At 44.6% G+C, this 11,269-nt stretch overlaps 1 protein-coding gene across 1 annotated transcript; it reads left to right on the top strand.

Annotated features, from left to right (window-relative positions):
- Positions 1-854: 854 nt before the first annotated feature.
- Positions 855-11,268, top strand: LOC125512788 (ubiquitin carboxyl-terminal hydrolase 4-like). The gene is made up of 6 exons (XM_048677869.1): positions 855-1,242; positions 2,951-3,067; positions 5,525-5,623; positions 8,435-8,620; positions 8,696-8,877; positions 9,626-11,268. Exons 1-6 carry the CDS (start codon positions 997-999, stop codon positions 10,020-10,022), a joined length of 1,227 nt encoding a protein of 408 aa, XP_048533826.1. The 5' UTR covers positions 855-996; the 3' UTR covers positions 10,023-11,268.
- The last annotated feature ends 1 nt before the right edge of the window (position 11,269 follows it).

Genomic DNA, 11,269 nt, shown 5'->3' with positions numbered 1-11,269 from the left:
TCAAAACTAGATCCCATGTTGATAGGTTTTGACGAACTTTTTTCCACGAGAAAAACTGGACAAAAAACCGAATGAAAAAACCAAACCGGGAGCACGGGTTTTTTCCATTTCCGAAAAAGGCACGTCCGTGCCTCTCATGAAATCACAACCGTGCCTCTCGCGGAAGCAAAATCGTGACTCTCGCGGAAAAAAAGAAGAGAAAACACTTTTTTTTTCGTTTCCAAGGAGGCACGGCCGTGACTCTCGTGGAAGCACAACCGTGCCTTTTGCGGAAGCAAAACCATGACTCTCGTGAAAGAAAAAACAGAAAACGTGTTTTTTTCCTTCCCGAGAGGCACGGCCGTGACTCTCACGAATGCATAACCATGCCTCTCGCGGAAGCAAAACCGTGACTCTTACGAAAAAAAAACAAAAAACACGTTTTTTTTCTGTTTCCAAGAGGCACGGCCGTGACCCTCGCGAAAGCACACCCGTGACTCTCGCGAAAGAAAAAAAACAGAAAACACGTTTTTTTTTCATTTTCGAGAGGCACGGCCATGACTCTCGCGAAAGCAAAACCATGCTCCTCGCGGAAGCAAAGCCGTGACTATCGCGAAAAAAAAGAAAACACGTTTTTTCGCGCAAAATATATTTTTTAAAATTTTTTTAATTGAAAAACTAAGGAAGACCGATGAAAAATCAAAACGTCGAAAATACCCAGGAAAAAATTATTTAAAAAGCCGAAAACGCGTGTGAAAAAAATCGAAGGGATCAAAGAAGCGCTTGTTAACTAGTTGCTCTCATCTACTCTCAACCCCACACAGTGTTTCTGCAATGGGCTGGGCGGGCCATAGACCTGGGCACCAAAGTCAACTAGAGTCCATTCCGTTTCCGTTAAGAACAAGGTCAAATCTTAGATGCACATCAAAGGCCTTCCTGTTGAAGAAAGCAAAGCATCGGCTAACAGAAACAGGCTACATCTGCGCGCTTGGTTGCGAGGGCGTCCAAAAAACCTGGATGGCTAAACCGGCGCGATCGCCGACGGCGGAGGCCCTGCCGGCCGCGGAGAAGTCCCGCTCCGCGGTCGGGTCGGGGCTCCGGTCCCTCGCCAGCGCCGCCTCTGGATTTCTGGATCGGTGGTCAGTCGTCGGGACGGGCGTCTCCAGGCTCGAGAAAACTCTCGGCGACCAGTTCCCCGAGGGTGAGCACTACTTCGGCCTGGAGAATTTTGGCAATACCTGCTACTGCAACAGCGTGCTGCAGGTAACCCAATCCCCTCTACTACGTCGTTTTGACCGGCCCGTGGTGTTAGCTGCATGTTCCGTGCCAATCTGGTGGTATTCGCATTCTATTTTGATTAGGTCGTTCCTTTCGAAACTGTTAGGGTATCGTTGATTGTTTGCGGCAGGCACAGTTCAAGGGACTAGCTAGTGAATTTTGTGTATTTGGCATTGTCATTGATAGATATGGTTAGGTAATTGTGCCTCTCCTCAGGTGATGTGATGGTGGATGATAGGGCTGGAATTCAACTCAAGTTGAGCCACGGCTCAACTCATTAGAGTCTGTTAAGATAACGAGTTAGCTTGGCTTGACTCGTTAGCATAACGAGCTCAGATTCAAACTCGGCTCGACTCGTGTAACTTGCGAGCCAGTACGTTTAATTTGTTAAGCTCGCCCTGCAGTGGCGGAGCTTGAAACAAAAAACTGGGCGGGCTGGGCAGGCTAATCTGAAGGGAATTGCTCTTGAGCTGGCCATCACTTCATGCATAGTGTGAGTGTTTTGCTCTTAGGCTGGGCGGGCCATGGCCACCTTTTGCCCTCACGTAGCTCCGCCACTGTCGCCCTGCCCACATGAGTCTCAGTGTCTGGGCCCTGCCGCTATGATCAGTCTCCGGATTGAGGTGGACGTGATGGCCGCAATGGTCGGGCTCTTGGCTCCGCTAGCTCATCCTCCGGCCGGCCACGGTGACCTTGGCGGGCTTTCCTCTGGTTGGTGGCCTTGGAGGCACCACCGGTTGGCGGCGCCGTCACCAGCCGCCCTTCTTGCTGTCTGATGCCAACTGGTTTGCTACTCCTGTACCCCTGTTTTCTTTTTGTAGACGAGCAGTGGGCATTTGCTTAGACATGGTGAGCTAGTTAAGCGGCTACTAAAACCTGATACAAAAATATAATTCACTGAATCAACTATGACTTGGTACTCTTCGCTCCATATGCTTCAATATTAGTTATTCCTTAATTTTAACTGTTCCAAGCAGGTTTACCTTTAGAGTTGCAATGTCGGTATTCCTACTCCCATATAATAAAATTCCAAATCCAGGAACCCTGGCACTTTTATTGTGCTCTTGCATTATATGCCCCCCACCCCCCTGGTTTGTTTGAAATATGCAAGAATTAGCAAACATTTACAGCAGGGTGATATGCCCTTAGTCCTCTTATCCATGTTCAAGAGTGCATGATGAATGACTAGTCTAATGGATCCTGTGAAACAAATCAGACAACATATCTGTTTGGCATTACTGATTGTGGATTATTGATATTCTCAAATCCATTAAAATGAAGAAAATGAGTCCGGCAATAGCACTGGTTCTGTTTAATGTTTCGTCGCAGTTAACAGGGAAGGGGGTTGTTTCCATATAATTGAAGGGAAGTGTTATTCCTGACACAAAGCAACGGTTAACATCCCTGTGTTGCCTATTTGTTAGCATAGATGTATTATTGTGGGCCTTTTGCCTAGTACTGTTGATAGCATTCACTGTTTTCTGATCAGGATCATCTTATACAAATGAAAAATATTATCCGTTTTCAATTATTTGTTATCCATGTTCAGTTTTGGTTCCTGTTGTCATTTGTTATTTTAATAAATTATTGGTTCTTTACCCAGACCATCCGTTCATGCTTGCTACAAGTACTGTGCAGTTATCGGTGTGTCATGTACTATATTAAATATGTCCAAATTATACTTTTATTTCAGGCACTTTATTATTGTATTCCGTTTCGGGAGCAGTTGCTGGAATATTATGCAAATTACAGGAATCCAGGAGATGCTGAGGAAAATTTGTTGACCTGCTTGGCAGATCTTTTTGCGCAGGTGAAAATACAAATACTGTTATTAGCTGATATACTGCTACATTTGATAGGTTGTTGCTCTAAAAAATCAATTAGGGTACCCACTCTATCACTAACTAGTCAGTGCACACATGGATTCCATGTCATCATAAAATTTAAAGATGGTAATCTTGAAGATTATTGGTTTTACTAAAAATATATGCTTACCAATAGATTGATTTTTTTCTCATACACGGTTCAAATCACTGTGTCGTCAAGTCATGAAGGGAATGGGAGTCAGTTTTTTTAGTTTTTTTTGGTGATTCTTAGAGGAGATTATGGTAAGTAATTAGAATTCTGATAGAAATTAATGGATAGCAGAACCAACTTAATGACTGAGCTATTTGATTCCATTAATCAGAGGGTTATAAACTGTGGTTTGACAGAAAGTAGGGCAGAGGTAGCAAAAACTGAAGAATCCATTCATGCTTTTTGTATCTGTGGTGTAAAGATAGCAGGTCCTCCAACAAATCAAGTAATCAATCATTCGTAGTTTTGACCATCAGTATGTCGAAACTAAAAATAATCTAGATGTTCACATGAACTGGGATCCACAAATTTTTGAAATATACTTTGATAATCTATATTTTTTGGTGATTGATAAGTTATGATGATTTTGTTCAAAAGAATAAAGTGGTAGCAGCAATTCATTCTAGATTTTTTTTCGGAAACACTAACGCCCACACATGTGGCAACATTGCAACTCGCCCACACGCCTGGATCACCGTACAGTTAAGTTTGCACGAATCTTGACACACCGAGGCAGTTTTCGTGTGCCACGTAGGACAAGGCCGGTGTGTGGGCGTTGGAGAGGTCGCCCACACGCCTCACAGCACGTGGTTGCCAGCTGCGCTGTGTGGGCGAACTAGTTTCTGCCCACACAGCCACCACCTAGTCCACGCGCGTGTGGGCAAACTGCTTTTCGCCCACACGACAGTCGTACGTTGTTGGATGGCAACTGCAGTTGCGCGTACTGGCAACTAGGTAAACACACATGGCAATTATGATTCGTTTGCTAGACGACAACTGCAGTTGCGCGTACGTGGCAATCAGGTAAACATACATGGGAACTGTGATTAACCACACGTGGCAACTAGGTAAACACACACGACAACTATTGTTTGACCATATGTGGCAAGTAGTTAATCACACACAACAACTATGGTTTGATTACACATTTACACGTGGCAACTACCATAAATTAGACATGGCAACTATAGTTAACCAAAACAGAGAGAGTTGCCATGCTTTTACAACCATATTTGCCATCCCGGATAACTACATCTACCATCCCGGATGGCAACTAAATCGTCATCCCGCGGGTACCTATTTTAGCTGCGCCAGGACGTGTGGGCATATTTTGCTTCGTGCCACACGCGCAGGGTGGGGATGGGTAGTACTTGTTGGGCGTGTGGCACGAAGTAGCTGCGCCCACACGTGTGGGCAATTCTACTGTTCGCCCACACACAGCCCGTGTGGGCTGCCCCCTGCTCATGCCACACACGGTGTGTGGGCGAATACCTATTATGCCACACATGTGGTGGATATCGGCGTCCATTTTTTTCTTACAAAAAAGTCAATTATGACATATTATAACAAGTGAGAGAAGCAGGCAGCAGTTAAAGTGATACTTTTGAGACCGTGTCAGTATCTAAAACGTCCTATATTGAGTGATGGAGGAGTACTAAGAGCACTAATAAGTACTTCCTCTGTCCCGTAATATAAGAGTGTTTTTGACACTACACTAGTGTCAAAAATGCTCTTATATTATGGGGCGGAGGGAGTAATAAAATTACATTGTTTCTTGACAATCCGGACTGAAATTTTTCCTCACTATATGGCAGTTTTTTGTGTGCTCGCGCATGTATGTGTTTGATTTGGGGAAGAGTACTTGAACCTGAGAAAACTATATTATACTCCCTCCGTTCCTAAATATTTGTCTTTCTAGAGATTTCAAATGGTTACCACATACGAATGTATATAGACATATTTTAGAGTGTAGATTCACTCATTTTGCTTCGTATGTAGTCATTTGTTGAAACCTCTAGAAAGACAAATATTTAGGAACAGAGGGAGTAGAATATAAATAGTGGTTTCTCATTATTTACACTTTCTGGGCAGTGATTGGACACATTATAGTCATAGATACTAGATAGTACCGTAGTTAATTTGGTTTGTCTCAGCTGTCAGTTTTGCATGGTGCTTGCTGAAAATTTTAATAATTTTTTCGTATAACTGTCTTAACTCGTAAAAATATGACTTCTTAGATTAACTCACCTGCAACCAAGGTAAGACAGCAGACATGTTATTAGTTTCTAGTAGCTAATGACTCTCCATATTTATGATTTCATGAGCATGATGTTATTTGGTTTGCACATGTTACCTGAAACTTCTGCACATTTTTGTTCGTCTAGTAACAACGGTTACTCATAACTTGCAGATAAGCCTATCGAAGAAAAAGACTGGTGTTATTTCTCCAAAACGTTTTGTCCATAGAGTGAGGAAACAGAATGAATTGTTTCGTAGTAATATGCACCAGGTAACTTGCAGATAGCTTACAAAGCTTATTAATGCTCAGGTATTTATTTATTTGGTAACTAGATTAGCTGCGCGCTACCCGTCATTCACATGATCATTCACCAGGCAAACCAGTACGTAGACCGTGGAATACATTTTTGTATACAAAGGAGATGAAAACCAAAGCTTGACTAATGTATGCATATATAAACACTGACTAAGCAATTATCTTTTCATGAATATGCAAAGCTTGCGTATCTTTTCATTGATAGAAGGAATTAGAATGAATACAGATAATAGAAGGAATTAGAATGAGTACAAATAAGGGTACAACACATGGCACAAATGCAAGGAAGCGTGAGCATGGTGCCCGGAGTAGAGGACAAGGGATGCTCGGCCTGAACAGAGGAAACTACACAGCTGGACTCACTAAGCCCCGAACAAGGGAGGCAGGCCGAACTAGCAAGACGTCCAACATCACCAAAACCAACTCAGGGGACACTGTGAGCGAGCAAGATAGCGCCTTCAAGAAGGAGAACGACGCCACACCGCTGCCGCCATCCGGTCCATAGAACCGGACATAGGTTTCCCCTGAGCTCGAAAAGGGGCGTAGATGAAAGCCGTGGCAGCGCCTCCAAGAAGGAAAACGACACCCGCGAGCGTCGCTGCCAGCATTGGCAAGCCGAGCAGAGACTTCTCCTTGGCCTGATTCTGTGCAATCCCATAGCCTCCGGATGCAGAATCTGAGATGAGGAAGCTGCTGTAGGCCGGAGCCGCCATGTCTGGAGGGGGGTTGGCCGCCGGAAGGTGGCACCTGGCACCACCAAACACGACAAGGGATCTGGCATCAAGCGAGGCGTGGAGGTGTACAGGGTCGGTGGTGCGGCGAGGTTGAGAGAATCGGCGCAGGGGAAGTGACGACGACCAGCGACGCCGGCAAGCTAGGACTGCAGAGTGTAGATCCGAGTTGCATAGCCGTCAGGACGTTGACGAGCTGTGTGAGCTGGAAGGAGCAGGGCTACCGAATCGCCGGGGCTAGAGCTGCACCGGCAGAGGACACCGACAAGCCACGAACACTGGAGAACGCAGGTCTAGAGGCCGCCAGGGCTGGAGCAGTGCCAGCAAGGGTCCACTGCGAGGCGCCACACAAACACCACGATGTAAGATTTGGTTAAGAAGCGTTCCTACTCTCCCTTGGGAGACCCGTGTGCGTTTGTTTATTGATGGCAACACAGCCTTGCCGTAGCGTACAAGATAGATACAGGAGGGAAGAGATAGATGTAGTTTAAGATTACATGTAGTCATAGTTCAAAAAAGCGCTAGGCGTAAATTGTGCGTTTTGCCACCGCCTTGCGCTTTACTGACCAAAGTGTATGCTTATGCGCAATTATGCGCAGATTAAGCATAGTTACGCGCAATGCGTTTTGCCAACGCCTAGAGCCTAGGCGTGCTTAAGCGCTCGCTTAGGCGCGCCTTTTTAAACTATGCATGTAGTGCACAACTCAAACTCTTAACACACGACACAGGCCGGCGCGCCGCCAAAGGCACCCGCCGCCGGGGAATCGACCACGTTGCCTCAACAACTGCCACGCCGGAGCCTCCACCGCAGATTGAGGGAGGTGGGCGCCGCTGGAGACGAGGGCCACCGCACGAGGCAGGCCCGCGACCGTCCGCAGCTCCTGGGTCCACATTCCTGCCAGCCGCAACGCCAGCAGCAAGGCCTACATATGAACCTACAAAAGCACCTACATATGAAGGAAATACATTTATATATGTATATATATACTTACAAAAGGTAATGTATATACAGATAACAATAAGAGAATACAATACAAATCAGACAATTATCAGATCACCTTGTTTATTTGCAACCAAATCATTATGATAGTCAATGTGGCATAATCTGGAAATAATATAACTTACTCCCTCCGGTCCGAATTAATTGATGCAACCTCTATACAATGTATATATATACTGGGAAGGGTAAGCTATAAGATAAGAGATCATATGGCACCGTCACATTTATAGATTTCACATTAGCATAGGCCAGTGTTATAGTGATGGTACTCCCTCCATTTCAAAATAATTGAAGTTCTAGGATTGTCCTAAGTCAAACTTTTTGACCCAGCCAGCTGCAGCAATCGCAGCACCAAAAGTGAAGCTTTTAGTGCATCAAAAATATAAAAGATTTGCCTGCAAGTCACCAAAACAGCTTGTCTACTTGTGCATGTTGTGAGAAGCAACCGAGAGGGAGGGAGGGAGGGAGGGCACAACAAGAATAACACGACGATCAGAGAGTAATCTGGTCAATATAAAAGAGTTGCAATGTAAGTCGAGGAACACGAGCAACATGAAAAGATGAAGTGCTAAGAGTGGCATGACTAGCGATAGGAAGAGAAGTACCATATGCGGCAAGAACATGAATACAATAATCTAGAACTCTAATGGATGACAGAGCGGAAGAATCGGGAGTCATATGGAAAGATGCTCCCGAATCAACAATCCACGGGGATGTACCTAAGGATTGGCTCGATGTGGCCATTGGAGGATGCGTGGTATGGAGAATCCGGAGAATTTGATTGAAGACCGAAAATGAGATGTAATTGACCGTCAGGAAACACTAAGCTCCAATACAATGTGAGGAAATACGTAACTTGTATTTCCATGAGGCCGTATGCCGATATATATGCACGTACATGTGTGTTAAATATGCAGAAAACCCCTTATACGAATATGCGATGACTATATTACATGGCTAAGTATATATAACTCTTAACATTAGGGATATAAAAGAGTAATTGTTCCATAAGTAACTCCTCTTTGCTCTCTGTAGGATGCCCATGAATTTTTGAATTTTTTGTTGAATGAGATTGTCGATATTCTGGAAAAAGAGTTTAGTACCGTGAAGGATTCTCCTGAAAGCACATCCCCTGGAGGGGTGGCAAATGGTGAAGTTTATCATTTAGCCAATGAAGTTCGAAGGGAGCCGCTGGTTACATGGGTCCACAAGAATTTTCAGGTGACTAGTCGCTAAAATGCAAGAATGCGTTTCTTCCAAGAATTTTGTGCTTATAATCACCATTTTCATTTGCAGGGTATTTTGACCAATGAAACAAAGTGCCTGATGTGTGAGACTGTCACCGCAAAGGATGAGACATTTTTAGATTTGAGCATAGACATTGAACAGAATAGTTCACTAACAAGCTGCCTGAAGAGTTTCTTTTCCACCGAGATTTTAAATGCCGAGGACAAGTTTTTCTGTGACAACTGCTGCAGGTAACAATGTTCTATGTCATTGTCATTTTGATCCTTAATGTTCTGTCTCTCAGAGCAACAATAGAGGCTTTACGCATCAAATTGCTAACAAGAGTTTAAATCGTTATGGCGCTACTTATGGAATGGATCAACTTACCAAATTAAATCTTAGCTATATGTAAATACGTTCAAAACAACTACTCCCTCTGTTCCTTAATATAAGTCTTTTTAGATATTTCAAATGGACTACAACAGTAGACATATTTTAGAGTGTAAATTCACTCAATTTGCTCCGTATGTAGTCACTTGTTGGAATCTCTAGAAAGACTTACATTTGGGAATGGAGGGACTATTCTTAAAGAGGAGCTTGTAGATCCATTTTCTCAAAAAAAAAAACTTGACGTTGCTGCTGTCTTGCACTCAGATTGCGGGCAAGGTTAACAGTCTCAATTTGTTATGTTTTCTGCAAGTTTTTGTTTTTTGTTCCTCGTACATATTGCATAATCGTTTGTATGTATATAATCTACTCCCTCCGTCCCAAAATTCTTGTCTTAGATTTGTCTAGATACGGAACGGAGGGAGTATATATTTAGTTATTAAAATGATTGCTCAGTGCCTCAGATGTCTGTTTGTTCAGTATGTTCTGCTCAATAGGTTGTCAACCTGGTCCTCCCTAGACAGAGAAGTGCGTCGAGAACTACCATAAGTGAAAAGACCGTTTGTGCTGCTTTATTTCCTTTTAACACTGAAATTGTGGTGCACTGTGCAGTTTGCAAGAAGCACAGAAGAGAATGAAGATAAAAAAGGCGCCACAAATATTGGTGATCCACTTAAAGCGCTTCAAGTTCATTGAACAGCTGAGTCAGCACAAGAAACTGTCATACCGAGTGGTATACCCCATGGAGCTGAAGCTGAGCAGTGCCTCTGATGATGTGGATTGCGAATACTCACTCTTTGCTGTGGTAGTCCACGTTGGGAACGCTGCCAACCACGGACATTATGTAAGCCAGATTAAAAGCGGCGACCACTGGCTGTCATTTGACGATGACAGTGTTGACAAAATTCAGGAGTCAACCCTGCAAACGTTCTATGGTTCTTCTCGCGAATATTCTGGCAACAGCGATCATGGCTACATCTTGTTCTATGAGAGCGTTGCAAAGAGCTAGGAATTTTCCAGGATTAGTGCTAGCGCTGAAAATAATAATTACAGTGTGCAGGATGGGAACCTGATACCTTTTGGTTTCAAAATTTCCTCAGTTTATTTACTGCACTGCAATAGAATATAGAGTAATTCGATAAGTGAAAGTTCGACTAAAGTTTTTCTTGTAACAGAGACCAAACGGGTATTCAGATTCGGACAGAACTTGTATGGCGATTTGGCTCCTGAGCCCAGATGCTCCGGCAATCTGGACCGCCGTGCTTTGTCTAGGATGCAAAAAAGGCCATATTCAATGCTCACCTTAGAAAGCAGCCCTAAATAGGTCAACGGCCCAAAAAACCGTTTCTTTTGGGGTGCATTTTATATCTAAAATCGTGGCTCCAATAGTTCTCCCATATGCAAATTTGCTCCAACAGTTGTCCCATATGCAAATTTATGTAGTCACATTTTGAGGCAGCCTAGAAAACAGACCATTGTGCTGCAAAAGTACATCACGTACGGTTACAGCAAAATCAAAACCGCATTCACGTGTGTTCGGAACATTGCGCGGCCGCGCACCCGCAGTCCTTTTCCTTCCTGCGCTGCCACCGAGTCCCTCGTTTTCCTTCGCCCCTCCGTCTGCCACTATGGCCGCTCCCCTACGCAGCTGTGTGCCGCCACATGCCCTCCAGTGACTCCGTTGCCACCAAATCCGCCACCGCTGCACCTCCCTGTCGTCGGATCCACCTTTCGCCGTCCCACGGCCTCGTGTGAATCGATCACTAGCGCCGCTGCCGACCACGGCGTTTGGCTGTGGCAGTCCGCCCGCTACGCCACCGAGCATTGGCTTGGAACGTTTGACCCGACGAAGCTCGCCGCTCGCGATTTTGCATAATGTGTTGGAGGCTAAGTCGAGCCTAAGAAGAAGGGAATTCATATTGTCATGGAGCAGCGCGACATCTCGAAGAGCGATGGGGGCGACTATGGCAAGGTTCGTCGCGGAAAGTCCGCACCTCGTGCAAGCGGTGTACGATTTCTGAGTGTAACGCAACAAGCCAGCGAAGAAGGACAAGGCGGGCCCTCCGTCAAGGGTGATCAAGGGTTGAGTCGGACGACAAGGTTCAACCCAACGAGGATGCCAACATTGACCAGGACAATCTTAATGGCGAGTAGTTGTTCGTGGTTTAAGTTTGCATGTTTGTAATCCAATTATGTTAAGTTTGCATTTTTAAAACTTTGAGTATTTGAATTTAATTTGCAATGATCAAATTATAG

This window comes from Triticum urartu, chromosome 6 (genome assembly GCF_003073215.2).
Source record: "Triticum urartu cultivar G1812 chromosome 6, Tu2.1, whole genome shotgun sequence".
Lineage (NCBI taxonomy): Eukaryota > Viridiplantae > Streptophyta > Magnoliopsida > Poales > Poaceae > Triticum > Triticum urartu.
The sequence above is the reverse complement of the archived record's forward strand: the minus strand, read 5'-3'. Positions and strand labels throughout refer to the sequence as shown.

Coding starts and splice junctions, on each gene's coding strand:
- LOC125512788 (XM_048677869.1), top strand. CDS start 997: ATGGCTAAACCGGCGCGATCGCCGACGGCGGAGGCCCTGCCGGCCGCG. Junction 1,243..2,950: donor ACTGCAACAGCGTGCTGCAG/GTAACCCAATCC, acceptor CTTTTATTTCAG/GCACTTTATTATTGTATTCC. Junction 3,068..5,524: donor TGGCAGATCTTTTTGCGCAG/GTGAAAATACAA, acceptor CATAACTTGCAG/ATAAGCCTATCGAAGAAAAA.